Source organism: Scophthalmus maximus, chromosome 11, assembly GCF_022379125.1.
Source record: "Scophthalmus maximus strain ysfricsl-2021 chromosome 11, ASM2237912v1, whole genome shotgun sequence".
NCBI lineage: Eukaryota > Metazoa > Chordata > Actinopteri > Pleuronectiformes > Scophthalmidae > Scophthalmus > Scophthalmus maximus.
In genome coordinates, this window is record NC_061525.1 from 555,461 (window position 1) to 576,118 (window position 20,658).

Below are 20,658 nucleotides of genomic sequence, written 5' to 3' on the forward strand. Positions count from 1 at the left end.
TCCCCTGAGTGTCTCACGCTCTCAAAACAGCGAATGAGATCCTGTCTGTACTCAAAAACAGAATTGATGGCACGGCTATGAAAGTTCCATCTGACGTTGCTGGATTTTGGCAGTCTATGGTCAACCACTTCATCCATTTGGGTGATCTGGTAAAAAAGCTGGCAATTCAAGGTCGGAAAAAAAAAATTCTCACCTTGGATATGTGAGAGGTGGCCTGTTGCATTATAAGGTTGAGCTAATGTTTGTAGCAGTGGATGTAGTGGGCATTGGGGTACACATCTTGTATTTTTCTCTGGACACCAGATGGCTGGCCCCATCATATGCCTGGCAGATGCTTATTTTAGTTATAAGTTATAAGAAAAGTTTGGTTCAAGATGTAATCATAATTTGTCCTTCTATTCCTATGAGCCCCTCCCTACCCCTGTAGTTTCCTGTCTAGTTACATTCCATTCACTGGGAAAAGATAAAAGTAGGGGTTTCCACTCTGTATGATACATGCTTTCAGCCACTAGGTGTCGTTCTTTACCAGTAAAAGAGCCGTAACCAACATTTTCAATTCCTGTGTAGATCTATAGCACATTTTGGCTCCATCTCAGGGTTCTGTTTTGACAGAAGTGACCTGTAGCAGTGAGAAGTTTGGTGGCCTCATCAGTAGTTTTTACCACGGTGGGGGACCTTCAAACATCCGTCTGCAGGGTGGTCATCTGCCTCCAACAGGATACGACTGGGGACAGTTGCCTGCCCCAGCATTACATCCAGTCTGACCCCCAGCACCTCCTTGAACCCCCCCCCCCCCCCCCCCCCCTTTTAACAATATAGTCTCCAACTCTGCTTAGTGATACATGATGTTGTCCCGGCTTACTGCAGCATTGGGCCAGTACACTGTGGTCATGGGAAATGGTGTTACTTAAAGGGTCACTAAAGGTTAAGGCTGCGGTTTAAGAATCAGGCTTCTGCATAGGTGTTTTATGGCTGTAAATGCTGGAAACATTAACAACATGTTAGTCTACAAAAAAATGTGAGCCAGTTTTTTTTCAGCCCTTTTCTACTTCCACATTCTTCAACCAAGAAACTTCATTCAAACTTAAAAACGTCCAGCTCCATTCCGGCTTGTATACAACTTTTTCATAACTGTCATACTTTCTGGAACATGTTTTATGCATTTTTTGCTCCATTGAAATTAATGGATGGATTGTTCAAAATGTACAAATTTACACACTTTTCATGCATTTTAAATTCTTATCTACTTATTCATACTTTCAGCTACAAACTCCATTTAACCCTTAAAATGTTCCGCATTTTTCAGCCATATAAGGTGTCATTCAACTTTCAAATCCCATTAAAACTTTTTAAATTTTCAACCTTGTTTGAAGTTCACAGAGAAGGGGAGATAAAAGTAAGAGTGGTGACGAGCTTGAAGCAGATCTTTGTAAAAATTATCTTCAACTCTCTCTCATTCCCACAACTTTCACTCTTCATACATTTTTTGTACTCTTTCACACAATGTGACTGTGGAAGCAAACAGACTTACACTTCTGGCGCTAATCCTCAATACTTATATTACTTATATACTTATATTATATTATTACAATACATTTTAAAGGCCTTATCATAACTCCATTGCTCCATTGCTTGTGTCTGACTAAACCAGCATTATGCCAGATAATGTAAATATAACTGTCTTTTTACTATATAATAATTAAGTCTCATTGATACAGTCCAAAAGTGAAAGAGAGGCAGATGTAGTGATTATTTGTAATATATTGTTCATTTTAATAGGACAGATACTCTGGAAACACATCTTCCTCACTTCTGTAGAATAAACTGGTCGATGAACTCGTTCTGCTCCGACTCCACCTTGGACAACGCTTCATACTCGACACGATATCTGAGAGGAGGAAACACAACAGATGACTAACCGTGACCAAATGAATGCAACACTAAAGATACATCACAAGAAGCTGATTAAAAAAGCTGTGTAAAGTAGAAATAATAACAGAAGAAAATGACTTGCCATCTTGTAAAGTCCTAATAGTCATAAAATTATGTCATGACGTGAGCTACATTGAAGCTACATCAATAAGATTGCTATTACACTACCTAACATGAGAATTAATTTTAACTATGTTATTGTTTTGTAGCAGCACATACAGTGAACATTTTGTACACATCTTTCTTATACTGCCAATCAAAATCCAATGACAAAAACACATAAGGGGGAGACAATTGCAGCAAGAAAAATAAATCCACAACTAAAAACCAAAATGTTTAAAAAAACAAATGCCTACATTAGAAACAGAGTTGGTGAGATTTAATGTGGAGGATAACTTTTATGAGAAATCATTTTTTTCTATTTCTCCAGCACTGAGAGCAGAACTGATAACCTTAATACCTTTAATAGGTATAGGTAGGCCTTTAATAATTTAGCCCTGGGTCTTTTAATTCTAGACCCATCCCTTGAGTTAAAGGTGCAGTGAGCGATTTTGGAGAAAGATGGTTTGTTGCTGATGTTTGGACTGCACTGGTCGGAGCTCTAACGCTAGCGCGTTTCTTAAGGTGTCAGGGAGTGAAGTTGAAGAGCCAGGGCTGAGCCGAAACTTGATTTTTTTTCCGGCGCAGAACCAACAGCTAGCGGACCGTGAGGAAATATTCACAGATTTTTGTGTATTGGAGTAAAATCACTTACTGTCCCTTTGAGGACCCACGCAGATTACCTCTCAAGTTGCATCTTATTCTCTGCAACGAGACCCTGAAGCTGCTGCTGCTGAGCCTCCCTCTGTTTTGCCACCGACTTCAACAGGTTTCTGGCTCCTATCGCCTGAGGAGAAGAACACAGGATGATTACTCTTGCTATAGTGAGCAAACAAGAGGCACATACCGTACAGTATAGATAAGACAGTTTTTTCTCTGAGACAGTTTCTTCCCTTCCCTTCTGCCGTCAGCCTCATCAACAAGCCCCCCCCCTTCCCCATGGACATTACACATTATATTAACGTTATTCACCACACACACATTTAACTATCTGTGGCCCCGATATTTATTGTAAATTTATAGTAAATAGTGTGAATTTTATTTTATTTTATTTTGTTCTATTCTATTTTATTTTATTCTATATTCTTTTTCTATTTCCGTGTATGTATGTTGACTGCTACATGCGACTCAATCACACCCAAAAAAATCCTTGTATGTAACCTGTTACCTACCTGGCAATAAAACTGATTCTGATTCTGATTCTGATTCTGAAGGGCATCTGAGGTGAATTGAACAAGAGTTCGTCCATCGTTGAGCTCACCTCCATCTTTTCTGTGTCCACTTCTTTTGCCAGCTCATCAACCAGTTCAATAACACCTCTAGCTATCTTGCCAAACTGGCCAATTTCTGTAACAGATAAAAAATTCATGAGAGAAACAGTCATCACTTAGCGGCCCTGCCAACATCTTCAGTGCTTACTGTCCACAAAGTCTTTACACTCCTCCTTAAGCTCCGACGTCTTCTGGCTGACATCAGGCTCCAGAACCCTGAGCTTGTTGAGATCATCGAAATAGAAGCCTGCCTCTGCTAGCGGGTCTTTAGCCATGGTCACAGGCCCTGTCACAAAGAAGACAAAAGAAATGAACATCAGAGTCAAGTACATATAGTACATATAGTTAAATGAAATATAGTTTTGACTTATAGACTTTGCAGTGGATGTACTTGTTTTACAAGATACATTCAACAGGTTCAGTAAGATCACTTCACACCATAATCAACAGTATCAACAGGACAGCTTGATAACATAACACAACCCAACAAGTGGCTGACTATACTGCTATCACACTGTGTATCTCCTGACAACTGGCTGCATGTTGACATGGACATGTCTACAGAGAGTCTTGGGCTAATTCAATACAATTAAATTTTATTTGGATTGCACCAAATCACAACATACATTGTCTCAAAGGCACTTTACATAGTGAGGTTGAGACCTCACAATATTACAGCGAAAACCCAACAGTTCCCACAATGAGCAGCACTTGGTGACTGTGGAGAGAAGAAATCTCTAACAGAACCAGATTCAGTTGTGGGCGAAACATCTGCTGTGACCGGTTGGTGAAAGGAGAGAAATGTGGGAGAGATGAGAGGTGGGCAGAAAGAGGTGGAGAGAAGAGAGGAGAGAGAAAGAGAACATTTGTATTGTAGTTGCTTAAATCTCTACAGAATGATACTTATAATTACAAAAATAATACTGACAGTTATAGATGCAATGATGTTGTTGTTAATAATAACAATAATAATAATAACGACGGGTTTGGAGCCTGCAGCTCTGGAGTCAGAGAAACACTAGGAGAGAGAGAAAACACATGTAAGTTAGTTAATGACTTACATGAGTTAATGACATGTAATGTAAATACATGGGGGCAGAGAGAGAGAGAGAGAGAGAGAGATGCATGATGGGGGTTTTCCCCCAGCAGTCTAGGCCTATAGCAGCATAACTAAGAGATGGTTCAATAAACACCTGAGCAGCTCTAGCTATAAGCTTAGCGGAAGAGGAAGGTTTTAAGTCTAATATTAAATGTAGAGACTAGACCAAGCCTGAGAAACAAAATGAGTGGAGGAAGATTCTTCTCATCTTTTAATATTTCGTGCATAAAGTGGAATTGTCAAGAATAAAGTTGAAATGTCGCAAATTTAGTTAAACTAAATCAGAGAAATACTTTAAAAGTGTAAAATTACAGAAAATACATTAGATGTGACGTCGTTTTCCACCATCTTTGAAATTCCAGGACGTGACAAAACACATGGGCAAGCAGTGAACTAAGTTCATTCTTATCGTGGTGTTGGTACCGTGTTGTCGGCCTCAGAAATTGTGCTCGTCTTTTTCCAGGTGGTGGTGTCGGTCCGGTTCTGTATTTTCAAACTGGTGCAGATAACCAAGTGTCTTGCCTCTGTGTGTGTGCTATAATTCAATTGGGATTCTGAGAGAATTCACTACCTGTTGTATGTGATGTGACATCACAGATCACAGGAGTGTGTGTGTGTGTGTGTGTGTGTGTGTGTGTGTGTGTGTGTGTGTGTGTCTTTGACCCTTTGAACAATGCATCAAGGGGGATGACATCACACTTGCATCATAATGATTTTTGTTTTTGTTTTAAAACTGCACTAAATTCTAATAACACACACAAACTAAATCAATTCACAGAAAACCACCACTTGTGCTTTTTAATTTTTCTTTCATTAACTTAAGTATTTCTTTTTACCGATCCCTAGCAGTGGCGTGTCAAGTAACTATGAATGAAAACTGGATATTTCTGACGGCTTCTCCACACTAAAGCTGTTTAAAAAAGAAAGCATTGGCAAAGATTTTATTGTGAAGCAGCCACAGGAAACACATGGTTAGCACTGTCTGACTGCCTCTAATCATCTTTCTTAGTTTTTACTATAGGGAAAAACACAGCCAGTTGAACCATGTTGCTCGTGGCTCAGGATTAACAATACATTTTGTTTTAACACATTGAAAAAATCTTTTAACATTGTTTAAATTTGGATAAAGTTTTTGTCTAGTGTTAGTATCTGAATTAAAAGAACTGGTGTGTATCTGTGACATCTGTGACATCTGTGTGCATCTAATCTATACAAAATGGTTTTCAGTTTGTTTCAGCATGCTGATGTTAGCATTTGTGTCAGAGCCGCTGTGCTGAGCCACGAGCTTGGCTGTACACTCACAAGTTTTGTATCAACTTTTGTCAAGTCAAGTCAGAATAACAATAAGAACTATCAGGCTAAGTTAATGCAAGATTAAAAAGGTGGCGTTTTGAATTAGATCTGTTGTGGAAATGGAGAGTTTCCCGGATCTTGGGGGAAGTGACAGAAAAAAGCTGGACTCCTTTAGTTTTGAAAAGAGTTGTTGACAGGATGACCTAAGTGACCTGGGGGCAGAATATGGAACCAGACGATCGGCAATATAATAACGGGCAAGACCATTAAGAGCTTTAATATTTTGAAATCCCTTCAGTAACCAATCTAGGTTTACCAGAACTGGAGTTATATGTTGCCTTTTTAAGTACCAGTCCTGCAGCTGCGTTTTGGACCAATTGTAATCGGGAGAGGGCGGAGTTGGACAGTCCCATGTACAGAGAGTTACAGTGGTCTAGTCGAGAGTGGATAAAAGCACAGGTTACTGTTTCTAGGTCTATATGACAATGGTTAACTGATGATAACTACCTTTCACAACACTACCGACCTGTTAATGGAAGTAAAGAGAGGTGTCCAGGAAGAGCCCAAGGTTTTAACCCTTGTGTGTTAGTTATTGGATAAGGGAACATGCACTTATTTCAGACTAGAGACAGAAGTAGGAGTACCAAATAAAATCACGTCTGTTTTGTTTTCATTTGGTTGAAGGAAGTACCATGACATCCAGCATTTGATCTTTGAGTAGCTTCTCAGTTGAACTGCCAAATGTGTTTCATCACAATGTATTTAGCTCCAGGATTAGAGACTCACAGATATGGAATTTTGGGGTCAAATGTTGATACCGTAATACTAATATATCAGCCGATATATTTAAAAAATTTAAAATGGCACTGATTTAAACCCTTATGACAAAGGAATGTAACTGAGGCTTCATATTATACAGTTTAACCATAAACTTTTATTGTTTACTATAAATAAAAAGAAGAACCCTAATATGCCAAAAAATATATATTTCTAAAGTAACTTAATAACATTGTTTCTTTCTCTGTAAAATAAAAGTTTTCACATGGGTGCATCAGCAAACATAACAAACATACTGTAAATATGTCTGTGAAAGTCTCATTGGCTGATATTATCTAGTACCAGATACGGCATGTTTTTTACTTCCTTGCAATATCCGAGAATTTCTTTAATTTGTCTTTACTGCAGAACTGAGTTCTATTCCACTTCGCAACAGAGCCCCCTTAGGTGCTCAGATTTAATTTGCTTTGGACAGTGTATGTTTATGCCTCTTGGCTGTAGCAGTATGCTGAACCATCTGTGCAAGAGAAGTGTCAGTGGATATGCATCACCCTGACAGATGTTCATGGGAATGCCTTCTGCACTGCCAAGTTTTGCACATCCTGTGGTTTCCAGGGGGACAGGCAGTAAGTCTGAGGTGTGAGGGAGTTTCTCCCGTCCAGCTTATCTACAAGCATCTGGGGTCTCATTTATAAAACAGCTCGTAGGATCCTTACTTAAAGTGTACGTGCGCCCAACAGCCCAAAATGGTGTATGGCAAAAAATATTTAGACTTATAAAACCGTGTGTACGCACCTGTAAGCAATTCTCCCTTAATAAATCACAGATCCGTATACAAATGAGCCTGGCATGCAATTGTTCTTTCGCCAGGTGAATCAAGGCGACAGGTGAGAAAAGAACAAAGAGCGTCACTTCTCAGAAAATGAGATAGACACGCCTGTAGGGGAGGTGGATGTCGGGAAAACAACGTTATTTGGTGCCACAGCAGCAGGATCACTAATAAAAAGAAGCAGTGCGAGTGGCGACATGTTGCTGCGTCAGTGGGACAGAGCGGACAGTCTATTCCCCTTGTCTCCAGAATGTGCTTACGCCGTACGCATGGGTCAGAGTTTGCTTACAGGTGCTCACATTCTCCCATCAAGTTTGTTTTTAGAGATCACAACCTTTGCGTGGGAAGTGGCGTACGCACGTTTTCGAGCTGTTTTTTGCGTATGCCACGTTTATAAATGAGACCCCTGCTCTGTAATCAGAGAGATTGTCAATGAATTAAATTTGCAGTGGTATGTGTGTACCATGCACATAGTGTGTAACCAAATTCATTATCACAATAATAATGATCTGCCCAGAACAGATGCTGCTGCAGTTTTTTTTACCCCATTTTGAGATGACCTGCAAACTGCTTACAAATTCTACAAAAAAGGCCTTTTAAGACGTTTCTTGTTCCATAATCATCTGATTCAGATTTTTTCTATACTGGAAAAAATCTACAATAACTGTGCAAAAGGATGGTTTCTATACATCCCAGGTTAAAGAGCACATGGGAACTGTGAGTAATTGATACGGCATGATTTTCCATAATATACACTCCCAAAATGTTACGAAATATAGTTTACTTACATGTTTACCCTCAGTGCCTTTGAAATACAACAAGAATTAAACCTGTTTTTGTGCCTCACTGCACTGGTGTTACATTTACCTTAGACTGTTGCTTTGGAAGCCTTGTGTGACTCATCAGTGGAGAGGAAAGGAACGAGCTGAAGTTCTGAGATGTCTTAAACTGGTGTGCAACTGGCAAAGAAAGAACTTTTGAGATGATTGTCAAAGGTTTCTTATGAAGGTTTGTTTGAGTCATGGACTTTTAATTGCTCCTCTGTAAGATTATGCAGTGGTACATTTTTATGTTACCATGTGTTTAGATTTAATGTTGTATTTGAGCTTCCAGTTAAATGTTGATAAGTCAAATGATATTTAAGGAAGCCCTTGACTTCGAATTCAGTTGAAGCATTGGACCCATCACTCTGTGTGGAGATGTGTAAGTAGAAGAGTAATGAGGAAACTGTATCATGGCGAGTAGAAGACTATCCTTCCTCACCCTTGTTTCTCTTTGCCTTTGACTGGTTTAAATCTATGTCACTAATGGATGCACGTTTTGTTTGTAATTTTTCCCCATGATCAAAACAACAAATATGATTAGAATGTTCCAGTATCATTTGAATATGACTTTTACCCATTCCAGTGATGGACTGGCAATCTGGAATTCAGGCAAACGCCAGAAAGGCCATCCTCTATATTGGCAGGCCAGAATAGGTAATTGATAAAAATGATAATCATAAAAACAATTTTGTATTCAATTATTTTCAAAATGTTATTTCATGCATTACGATTCCTCAGATATTCGAATAATTTGATTACTAAAAATCATCGAGGCAAATAACTTTGCCACGAAGCTTCGTAATTGTTACCGTTGCACGGGCTTCGGAGCGAGAACTGTGAAACAGGCGAAAGAAAACGAGAGAAAGTGTCCTAGTTTCCGTATAAGCAATTAAAATATTGCCTTTTTCTGAAAAGGACACCATTCTTTTGTATTTACTATTGTTGTCATGTTGTATGAGTGGCGTAACTCCTGTTGTGAATGGGGCAGTGCGTGGAGTGTGTGCCGTGTGGTGTGTGTACGTGTGTGGAGCGAGACAGAGAAAAGGAGCCGAGCGGCTAGAAGTCCGGTGTGCATGCTAGCAGCAGATGTGCAGCTAATGTTACAGCTGATGTCCAATAATAAATGCAGCAAGACCTCCGTTCCACACGAAAGACTCTGTGTGTATGTCCACCGCGCTGTTGGAAGGAAAATAAGGGGTTGGTCCCGGAGCAGACTACTTCGTCCTGGAGAATCTATCTCCGTGCTCCCTGACTACAGTCTGGGCGACGGGCAGGATGAAAGATAAACACTGCTCTAAATAAGCAAAAGTATTTCTTATATAATATAATCGATAGCTGCAGCCCTATTATGCATGCAGCCACAAACACAAGCCAGCTGTGGGTGTAAAGCCGAACGACTTCATTGAGTTACTTTTAAAGTATGAGAGAGTTTTGACTTCACCCTTGTCAAAGTACCTCAGACCAGTGGAATGGATCTCCTGGACGCCAATCCTAACCCTAACCCTTTTAACTTTCAGTGTATGTTGATTTCTAATTATCAGGGCAGTCAAGAGTAGCCCCTGTGTGTTACACCTGTGGTCACCTCCAGTAAGGATGAAGAGAGGCTCAACCAGTCTTCTAAGAATGAAAAATAGTGCACGTGTTGTGTGCTTCATTTAGGAGCTACTCTGAGATGAAGCTAACATTAGATGAAGCTTCAGAAACAATAATTAATTTTGGATGGACGAAATTGCCATTTTTGCTCATCAGTCTACACTCAGTAACCCAGTGAAAACATGTTCTGAGAATCTTTTATCAAATGTATTCAATTAAAAACTTTATTTTGATCCTTGATTCAGTGCTTTATAGATGCCCCTTTCACAGCATTTACAGCTTCAAGTCTTGGCTAAGTCTCTACAAGCTTCTCACACCTGGATTTGAGCAGTTTATCCCATTATTCCAGGCAGATCCTCTCAAGCTCTGCCTGACTGCATGTGAAGCGTCTGTGGGCGGCCATGGCCAGGTCTCTCTACAAATGTTTTCTGGGGTTTAAGTCTGGGCCACTCGAGGACAGTCAGAGACTTGTCCTGAAGCTGCCCCAGCGTTGTCTTGGCTGTATGTTGCGGGACATTGTGGTCCTGAAAGATGAAATGTCACTCCAGTCTCAGGTTATGTGCACTCTGGAACGTAGAGTAACCAAGACCATTCATGCTCTTACTCTGTTTAGCCAGAAAACTAATTCTACTACTGGTGGTTTCAAACCTCTAACCTTTCACTTAGCTCCTGGCAGAGTAAAAGATTTAGAAATGGTTTTAAGTCCCCTTGTACTATGCCAACACAAATTTTTCAGTTTACTGAAAACACTTTACTGTGTTAAGATCTTGAGTTTTGGATTTTAAATGACTTAAAATAGTTTGACTTGTTTTAATGTCAAATTTTTTTTTTAACATTGTCGTGTAGGCATAGGCATATTCATGTTCTGCTTTATTGTCAAAACGTTCAGAGTTTGTTGGTGAAAGAGGACAAACAACCTGAAATGTGGTGCGATTGCAGTTGTCGCTCAATCATCCAACATGTCTCCTCACAGTGCATTTTAATAGTCTTTTGGCCACACCTGGGGTACGGTCGAATTGTCAATTTGGCTTAGGAAGTTTCCTAAATCTTGACGTGACCCGGAACTATTTCATCGGCAGCCATGATAAGAGCTGTTCGGATTCTCTAAATGCTAAGGAAAAGTGCTCCAATGCTTCCTTTCCTATCTCCTGTAGCCTAGAGTACACTTGACCTTCCTATGGGAAAAGAAAGGAGAAATAGACTCCCCACAATTCATTGCGGCAGCGATATTTAATGTGACGCGCCATGCACAAACGTAAACGATTCAATCTGAAGTAGAGAGTATGAATATGACCCAGAAGGGACGCACGTCACCATGTAAGTTACTGTTACATATGAAGCATTTACATCTGATGTCACACTGAACGTAGTTCACTAAACTACGTCATTGTGCGACGGTAGATATTATTGACGTGCGTCTGCCGTGGTGAAACAAAAAAATGCAGCTTCTCCATCCAGCATGCTACCACAGTGTGACATCAAATGTAAATTATGCATATGCAACGGTAACTTACATGATGACGTGCGTCTCTTCTCAATCATACTATACTCTTCTACTTCTTCTACTTCTATTTCAGATTGAATCGCTTCAGTTTGTGCATGGCGCGTGTTCAGCAGGATTCTCGTCCTAGACCTCGGCCATGTCCTCGCCGTGTGTTCGTTTATTCAGAGGGAGAAAACAGCCCTGAGTTCAATGCATTCAATCAAATCATGTTTATTTGCTACTAGCAATAAAAATACTTACAGAGTCTCTGGGTTTCTGTCTCACGAGTCACCAACCAGGGCTGGATCGCGCAGAGGACAGGAACCTGGTACAATAGTTCATTTGCTATTTATCCCGCATGGTGGGTGCGGTCTGTACGTGGGTGAACCACCTGACTATGTGTCTGGATTTATCGTAATCGTTATTGTGTAATTATTTTGCTGTCCTAGGCTAAATTTGGTCTGAACAGAACATCTTGTGACATCTACTGTCTGTATGTTAATTAGTCTTATGCACGTAGTGCAGGCTCTGCAAGATTTGTTATAAAATCTTAAGTATAACGTATGTCAAGCTTTATAGGTGTCAGTATTTATTTAGCTATATGTTATTCCATTATTTAGCTATATGTCATTAGTTAGCTATATGTTAGTTCAGTGCAAAGTGTTATTTCAATACACCAGTACAAAATGTTATTTCAGTACACGCGTCACGTTAAAAATATCACTGCCACAATGAATTGTGGGGCGTCTATTTCTCCTTTCCTTTCGCATAGTACTGATGTGCCAAAAGATTAAGTATCGCCTATTACGTCCCTCATTTTAATGCATGGGACTGCTCTTCTGACATTTCTCCACTAAAATAACACAAATTTAAGACTTAAATCTCACAATATTATAACTTTATTCTCGTAAAATTACAACTTTATTGTCATAATATTACGACTTTGTTCTTGTATTTTGACTTCATTCTCGCAAATTCATGACTTTATTCTTGCAAATTTATGACTTTACCCATAATATTTCGACTTTATTCTCGTAATACAATCACTTTTTTTCTTGCAATATTATGACTTTTCTTCTCGTAATAGTAAGACTTTATTGTCATAATATTATGACTTTATTTTCTCATAGATTTACGACTTTATTCTGAAAGTCTCCAATTTTTTTTCCTCAATGTGACCCTAAAACTCAGTCGTATAACAACATCTCAGGAACCATTGCCTTTTCTTTTTCAAATATGTATATTGGCCGATATATCTGTATCGAAAAATATCAAATACTCATAATATCGGTATCGGGCTTTGGTGAAAACAATTCTTTCCCGTGCTGCAGGTGCTGTAGTGGTTTGCACTTTCGCCTCACAGCAAGAAGGTTCTGGGTTCGTGTCCCGGTTCAAACCATCCAAGGCCTTTCTGTGTGGAGTTTGCATGTTCTCCCCGTGTATGCGTGGGTTCTCTCCGGGTTCTCCGGCTTCCTCCCACAGTCCAAAGACATGCAGAATGGGGTTAGGTTCATTGGAGACTCTTAATTGACCGTAGGTGTGAATGTGAGAGTGAATGGTTGTCCGTCTCTGTATGTGGCCCTGTGATAGGCTGGCGACCTGTCCAGGGTGAGCTGGGATTGGCTCCAGCCCGTCACCTGCCCGCCTGTCGCGCTGCTCCTCCGCTGTAACTCTTTCCTGTCCAGTGAAGGAAACAGGACAGCTATAAATAACTCGGGCGGCTCCACAGGTTGGACCGTCGGAGGCTGAGAGGCTGCGGGCTTCAGAGTGAGGCGGGGCCGCGGGGCTGGATGCTCACAGACCAACGCCGCGGACCCCCCCCCCCCCCCTCCATTGATCAGCACTGTGAAGAAGGCGGATCCTGTGACGTAGTCGCCAAGCTGCTCGACTGCGTCAGAGTCCAGCCGAGCGAGGGAAGGCGGAAAGAAGGATTCAAAAAAAAAAAAGGAAAAGGACGGAGGGTGTGAGAGGCCGGGGCGAGCGCACCGAGAGCGCGTCAGAGACCAACCCGTGTGGTGCAGACCGTGGGCGGACGGATCGACGGGCAGACATGGAGGGCTCCACGGGGGAAGAATACAAAGAGAAATTATTATGGAACGTCAAGCGAGAGGTAGGCCCCGCGCTCCTTTACATTTGTGCTGCATCTTTTATTGGGGGGGGGGGCATCACAAAGTCACGACGTGTTGCGTGAACACGACGCCTGTTCTCCGAGGGCACATCACGGTGTTGACATGTTGGGAATCCTTTTCAGTTTTCAAGTTGACCAAACTGCTGCTGAATAAATGCTGCACCTGCTTTAATACTTCTGTTTCAGTTGCTCAGGCTTTATGTCTTTAATTCTAATATGTAGATATCATTTTTCTATTTGACTCGGTGAAAAAAAACGGATAAAAACTGCAAGAATATTATTTGGACTCAAATCTTATGTTTGGCCGTCTATAATGATTATCAGTTGAGGGTATACTTGTTTTTAATGTGCTATGATATTGATGTAATATATTTAAAATGCTCCTTTTGTACAATATCATAATTTGAATTGTCCAAATCTCTCATCAAATGTTGTGATATCTCATGCATGGATGATGTAAAATAGCCCATGTATTTTCATAAGCACTAAGCATCCATTAAAGCCCTGCGAGCAGAAAGCCTTGGTTAAACCCTCTCTCTGAGGTGTTGGAGGAAAGCGTCTCTTCCAGTACAGGTTGTATCACTGTCTGTTGCCTCCACCAGAAACACCAATGTCCACGGCTCAAACAGCGCTACAGGCTTTTTGTTTCCTGGTGATGAATGTTTCACATCTCTTTTGGGAGGAGTGAGCCATTACTCTTTCACCCTCTCTACCCACTCCCATCAAAATCCTCACACTGCCTTCACAGAAAGCTACAACCCTCCGTGAAATGTCAGCATAAAGGATTGTGGCACTGGATGAGGCAAGGTGTGGCTTACTGCCTACACGTCAGTCTGATTGAGAGCAAATGTGAGCGTGTAGTTTCCATCATTATAACGGAGAGGAAAGGTCACGCTAAAAATATCAAGCCAAAAATTCATTTGACAGCTGAGCATGAAAAAAGAGAAAATGTAATATCAGTGTGCTCTGAACTTTGAAGCTTCCACGCATCACCTTCACAGAGTGATTATTAGTTGACATGAATGGCCTTACTTTAATCAGTACGCCATGAAATCAGATGCATTTACCAAAGCGTTCGGTCAGATCAGTGATCGGATATCACTGCAGCTGATGTAAAAAGTCTGTCCTCTAAAAGTAATACACAATAATACGTTAAGTGTACTTACAGTTACATAGTTACTATGTACTCTATGTTAGTGATACAGCTTTTGTTTAACCTGTGACATCTGTGCCTTTAGGTCCATGCCTGTGTTTCTCATCTACAATATAAACTGGAGTGGCTCTCACTAGAGCACATACCACCACCGCCAAGGGGCCCTGAAATCAGTCAATGTTATCAGTCCCCAAAATGTGCCTGATTTATTTCATCAGGATCCATGAACAGTCCCCTGGTAAATCGGTGTAAAAGTAAATAAATAAATGACATTTTTGCACAATCCTGTTGACAAACCAACAAACAAACAGACAGGGGAGAAAACATAACCACATTGGTGGAATTCCTATCGGCAGTTATTTAATTTGGATTGTTTACCAGGACGGTAGTCAACATCGCTAAAAGGGGCAGTAAGGGATTTTGGGGAACGATTGTTTTGAGTTGATGATTTGACTGCACTAACTGAGCCTCGAAACCACAGCCTCGGGTATGAGGGGTGTGTGGTCCACACCATTTTTTGTTTTCAATTTACAAAGCCAGGGCTGATCCAAAAAATCAGATTTTTTCCATCGAAGTTGAAGCAGTGAGCTATCATAGAAGAAGAAGAGAACCAGAAAGAAAAGGCTTCCCGCTGAATTGACAACACAATGACGTCAGACGCTCGTCCGTCTACAAACCAATCAAGTGTAAGGAAATGTAAACGTGGCATTTGTTGTGAATTCAGCTTTTAAGGTGTCGACGAGTGATGTTAACAAACCGCGCAGTGTTGTGTGGTGAGGTCAAGACCAAGAACTGTTGTTTTTTCGGCGCACACACAGAACCGACAGCTCACGGACGGTGAGGAAACATTCGCTGATTTTTTACAAAACGTGTATTGCTTTAGAATCGCTTACTGCCCCTTTAACCATGTGTGGTAAAGCCAACGATGCTCTGACGCGATAAACTAATTGTTGCGAACCTCCGGACGTATGTGGTAACACATAATGACATAATTCGTTGTATGGACTTTGTTTTTTATTGTTCCAAAGCTTTAATGATTGGTCACAGTGCATCCAAGACATGCAAGTTAATGTCCTGTGATATTCAGATGGACAGTGAACTAGACTGGAAGATGCTGTTTGAACAAAGCTCCTGGTTTAAAGCTCCTGTCCCTTTAAGCGGCACTCAGCTATCTCAGCATTGCTTGGCAACTGAAAGCTTTAGCAGCTCCCGGAGAAGTTAAATTGCATCAGTCGGCGATTAATTTCAGCAGTGAGGCAGGTGGTCTCACGTACTGAAACAAAAAGTGCCTTTTGGTATTAACATGCTGTCACCAGGATCAATTTGGTTGTGTGATATGTACAGAGGAGCTCTGTTCAGGTGGTGGTTACACAATAAGTGCAGCAGAATGGTTCTGTTCTCAAGAAAAACTGCCACTGAAATAAACTGGGATATGTGTGTTTGTAGAGAGACATGGAGTTGGCCAAAATATAATACGGCTGCCCATCATACAGTTTTTCCAAAAAGCATATTTAGTTGTACAAATTGTTTCAGAGAGACGATTCTCTGTGTGAGAGTAAAGTTGTTAATTGCAGTTTGAAAGATATGACAGGCATCTTCTTCTTTTGTCAGTTTCAGGATGCTCTGTTTTTGTCCTGCCTCAGTTCATCCTATCCTCGCGTAACACTCCCAGAATCCCAGATCATCAGCCACTTTGACTTCAATGCACAACAACTGCAGTTGTCAGTCATACTCAGGAGGGGGTAGAATACAGCGTCTTGCATGAATACAGTGTCTTTTTGACGTGTATGAGGTGCTGTATGTCCAAAGCTCTCTGACAAATGTGACAACGTCAGATATTTGGATATAAAATAATTAATAAAAATCACCATATTGTTTTTCAAAGGTATAATGCTCAGCATGCTTTTAAAAATGGGCATGCCCTGGACCCACCTTGAGGGTCCGAGGTCTCTCAAAATCCAATGGGAAAGACTGTACTTGTATCAAAAACAGCCCAAAAGAGGGAACGTCTCTCTTTCACCTAACGTCTTCAGTACCTCCTTGTACTGAAGACGTATTGAGATATACAGAGTTTATCTTCCCTTAACTTCCCTTACCTTTGTCACTTGGATTGGTTGAAAATGACATGCACAGCCTCGACTTTTTGTAAAGAAGTGGTTGATTTATTATTTTCAAAGTTTGCCGCCAGATGTAGTGTTTTTTTTCAGTTTGCAATTTCTCTTGAAAGGCTTGTTTTTCCTACTTGCTTTTCCTATGTTTGTTTCGTTTTTGTAAGTCAAAAATAAATAGAAAGCAACAATAGGGGCAAAATGTGATAGTTAAAGAGCATCAGTCCACAACATCTAACTGCATTTTAAAGAGCTTTACTGGAGGAGCTTGCCAGGTGCTGGTGCTGATCAGCAGGCTGTCACAGTCGCACCCAGAGCCTTCAGGACAACCAACAGTGTAGCTTCATTGCTCAGAATCAATGTAGTGCTGCCTGAAATGTTTGTCCAGATTGGTGGTGCGACCCGACTTGCAGCTAATAAACACCCGGCGTTTACTGTACTTGTTGTTGCTGTCTCTGTTAAAGTCCTGTACAGGCTGATTTTTGAACTCAGTCCATGTGTCACTCTTTGGCTCGGACGATAGCATGCATGCTAAGCTCTAGCTTAGTCCCACCATTCACGTAACAGGCGCCTTTACGTTACGTTAATGCAATCTTTTAGGAACAGATAAGCAGAAGCGAACTGTAACTTTTTCTCATGGGTATTCAATAACACACTCTTCACTTGTCTCCCTCCCTCCCTCTCCTCGGGGGCGTTTCGCCCAATGATTCTACAGCGCTCCATCGTTGCTTCTTGTTGTGTCCAAAAAGCCCTAGCAGAGTCGTGTAATGCGACAGCAGGACATTTCATAACATTCTGAAGCATCGGCAGCAATAATTTTGCAGTGGCGGGCTGCATCAAGGATTTTAATTCTTCATCAATTCAATTCAATTTTATTTATAAAGCACCAAATCACAACATACATCATCTCAAGGCACTTTACAGAGTGAGGTTGAGACCTCACAATATTATTATTATTATTATTATTAATAATAATAATAATAATAATAATAATAATAATAATAATAATATTAGTAATACATTTTATTTATAAAGCAAAAAAGAAAACCAAACAGTTCCCACAATGCGCAAGCACTTGACGACTGCAGGAGAAAAAAAACTCCCTTTTAACAGGAAGAAATTTCTAACAGAACCGGACTCAGTTGTTGGTGAAACATCTGGTGTGACCGGTTGGGGAGAGGAGAAAAATGGGGGAGAGAGGAGAAGTGGGCAGAAAAGGGGGAGATGAAAGAAGAGAGAGAGAACAGTCGTATAGCCGCTGCTTTAATCTCTACCAGACTGATAGTTATGATTACAGAAATAATACTGACACTTATAAATGCAATGATGTTAATAATAAGAATAAAAATTAGAATAGTAATAATAATGAATAATAATGACCCATTTGGATCCTGCAGCTCTGGAGTCAGAGATACCCTAGGAGAGAGAGAAAACATAGAGTTAATGACATGCAATGTAAATACATGGGGGCAGAGAGAGAGGGAGGTGCTCATGATAAAAGTTCCCCCAGCAGTTTGGGCCTATAGCAGCATTTGTCATGGTTCTACCCCAAAGAACTCTATTGACTCAAAGTCTTTTTGTTTTTCTTCATGGACGGTTATTCATGCTTTAATTATTAATTTTTTTTTTCCTTTTACTATTCCTTGTGTATCTGTTATGTTTTATTCTAGATTCCTCATTGTTGGTTCCTGTTTCATTTTGAAGTTATAGTCCTCTGTCTGTTCACTTTACTTTTCTCATGTCCTTGTGATTTTTCTAATTGACTTTCCCTTTCCCTAATCCCTGATGCCCTGTGAGGCTGTACAACCACCACTGCTCTAAATAGGACACACAAACACACACAGGACTCAACCACTCTAAAATAATTCACGGATACACTTAAAGTGCAATAACAAACTGTGCAATATTTATATTTTATATTTTTTAATATCCCATGTGCAACTGTTGCTACTGCTCTGTATATATAATTTATATGCCTTTGGTGTTTTTTATGTAATGTTATTTTTTTGTTAAATTTTGTAAATACAAACCCTTTTTTGTAAATTTCTTATATTCTTCTGTCCACTTTGCTGTTGTAATGCCCGAATTTCCCCATTGTGGGACGAATAAAGGTATATCTTATCTTATCTTATCTTATCTTAATGTGTCTCACCTGTGTTCAATTTGCCCTGCCCACCTTGTCTGTTTAGTCTTGGTGCTTCCCTTTGTCTTTGTGAGGTCGTCTGTGTTTCCTGCCCTGTTGATTTTCCCTCCAACCTGTTTGCAACCTGTCCCTGTCCAGTTCTGTTTTGATTTATTTTATATTCTCTAGTGATTTTCGTTATCTCTACCGGATTTCAATTTATTAAAATTGTCTGCCGCTAACGAACGAGCATTTGACTTAAAGTACCCGATATTTTCAAATTCCTCCCACAAAAATGGCAACACTTGTTTAAAGACACTGTGGAATCGTCATCACAGACATCTCCTCTCTATATGCTCTACTTTGTTGATATTTTTTGCATTGCTAAACAGACGTCACATTATTCATCTGCGTCCGTTGGTAATGCCTCTTGTCAGAGACTAATCGACTTTGAGTATTAGTCTGACTATGCCAGGCTAGGTGTCTGCCTTCCTGACAGCTGGGAGGTGTTAGGAATTCAATGTGCTTTTCTTTTTCTAATTGTAAATCTCATAATGTGAGCTTGTTAATCCACAAATAGTTTCAAGTTTAGTGCCCAAATTATTTATTGCACAAACTTTTCCTGGAAAGGCAAGCCATTTGAACGACCACATTGTGCCACTTTTGCATATTTTTCTTTAGACACCCAAGACAAAAAATTCAAATGTGGTTTGAGGAATTGAACAGTAGACTTCAGGCTCAGTCAATCAATTCTGGACCAGTCAACATCAATGCATTCACAATATTCCATTTAACTGATATTATTTCCTTTGTTTAGTAATTTGGTTGCCATTTTGCAGTTCACAGGTAAACAATATTAAGTTTCCCTGAAGAAATTTTGTTCGGTCACATCTCCCACATCTCACCTGGACAGAATAAATTCTTCGTGCCACAATATTTTTCATGTTAGAGCTGCTTAAAGAAATGAATAGGCCAGGCATGCTCTGAATATCGCATTGATATCCACGAGATATTTTGCACTCTGAGGTTAAATGTTAATTTCCTCGCATTTTGCACAGCATAAAACCCAGCATATGGCATTCTGCAAGAGAGAAAATGATGACAGGGTTGTTGCATCTTTAAATTATGCTTTTTTTTCTGAGAAAGCAGACCAGCAAACACATACAAGTAAAGACAGATTGCTACTATCTCTACTGACCGGTCCATCATAGTCTGCTTCTCTCACTCACCAACCCTACTAAGGCTTAAATGATTACCTCATTAATGACGGTGTCACTTAACAACAGCTGATTCGGATGGAACCACGCTGCAGCTCCTCAGACTGAGGGAAGGAAAGTGACCACAGTGAAAACGTTTCCCAGTACCATGGAGAACGACACAAACAGAAATTCGGTCTGTGCAAATAATTAATATACCGCTTGTTAATGTGAGAGGACTGGGGGCAGGGTCTACCGGAGAGGCTGTCAGCATTACTGTGTTATTGGCCAGGGTGATGAATGATCTTGAAGTTGTACTTGAAAAGGAATAATTGATGGAGTGGATGCCGATTCAGGGAGACGGAATCCGTGGATGTCTTTAGCAGAAGTATTTAATATAAGAGCTCAATATTTATCAAGGAGATTTCTGGTTCGTTTACACAGATCAACAAGGTGGTCAGTGTATGGCGCCCAAGACAATCTGCCCGTTCCCGGTCTCTGTAGTGTTTTTAGTTTAGGGTAATGTTGTCATCTCCCCGCGACTATTACACCTCGAGAGAGACTTCAGCTGCTCGATGATTGTTGTGGCTTGCCACAGACAGGTTGACCTTGCTTGGTGCCTGAGAAGACTCGTCTTAACAGTTTCTCAGGGGAGGATAGAAAAAATTCCACGACAGTACTCGCCGAGCCTTTCCAACCATCTGGCAAGTTGTTTCTCAGGCTCCTTCATCTTGTCAACCACCTAAGGCTG

General features: G+C 40.5%; 2 protein-coding genes across 9 annotated transcripts in view; one reads left to right on the forward strand and one right to left on the reverse strand.

Annotated features, from left to right (window-relative positions):
* Window positions 1-1,749: 1,749 nt before the first annotated feature.
* LOC118299274 (intraflagellar transport protein 20 homolog) lies at window positions 1,750-5,012 on the reverse strand. Of its 4 annotated transcripts, none has more exons than XR_007031694.1 (5): window positions 4,825-5,012; window positions 3,451-3,588; window positions 3,204-3,378; window positions 2,715-2,818; window positions 1,750-1,888 (listed from the first exon to the last, which is right to left on the reverse strand). XR_007031694.1 is itself a non-coding variant. In XM_035622860.2 (5 exons), the coding sequence occupies exons 2-5, from the start codon at window positions 3,575-3,577 to the stop codon at window positions 1,807-1,809; spliced, it is 399 nt and encodes a 132-aa protein (XP_035478753.1). In that variant the 5' UTR covers window positions 3,578-3,588; window positions 4,825-5,010; the 3' UTR covers window positions 1,750-1,806. The 4 variants fall into 4 exon arrangements, 3 of the variants coding, with proteins under 3 accessions (XP_035478753.1, XP_035478754.1, XP_047191604.1); XM_035622860.2 differs by having other exon boundaries at window positions 3,293-3,378; window positions 4,825-5,010; XM_035622861.2 differs by having other exon boundaries at window positions 2,687-2,818; window positions 3,293-3,378; window positions 4,825-4,987.
* A 7,695-nt stretch (window positions 5,013-12,707) lies between these two features.
* sgsm2 (small G protein signaling modulator 2) overlaps window positions 12,708-20,658 on the forward strand; it is an 83,049-nt gene continuing 75,098 nt past the window's right edge. For all 5 annotated transcript variants that reach the window (XM_047335701.1, XM_047335703.1, XM_047335702.1 and 2 more), the window contains exon 1: window positions 12,708-13,310. In XM_047335701.1, coding sequence (XP_047191657.1) covers window positions 13,251-13,310 — 60 coding nt within the window. In that variant the 5' untranslated portion in view covers window positions 12,708-13,250. The remainder of the gene's footprint in view (window positions 13,311-20,658) is intronic.

What these genes read in the sequence shown, in the direction of transcription:
- LOC118299274 (XM_035622860.2), bottom strand. Translation starts at nt 3,577, where the DNA reads ATGGCTAAAGACCCGCTAGCAGAGGCAGGCTTCTATTTCGATGATCTC. An exon ending in GTGTAAAGACTTTGTGGACA is followed by an intron (nt 3,379 to 3,450) that starts GTAAGCACTGAA and finishes TATCTGTTACAG; the next exon opens with AAATTGGCCAGTTTGGCAAG. An exon ending in TGGACACAGAAAAGATGGAG is followed by an intron (nt 2,819 to 3,292) that starts GTGAGCTCAACG and finishes TCTTCTCCTCAG; the next exon opens with GCGATAGGAGCCAGAAACCT.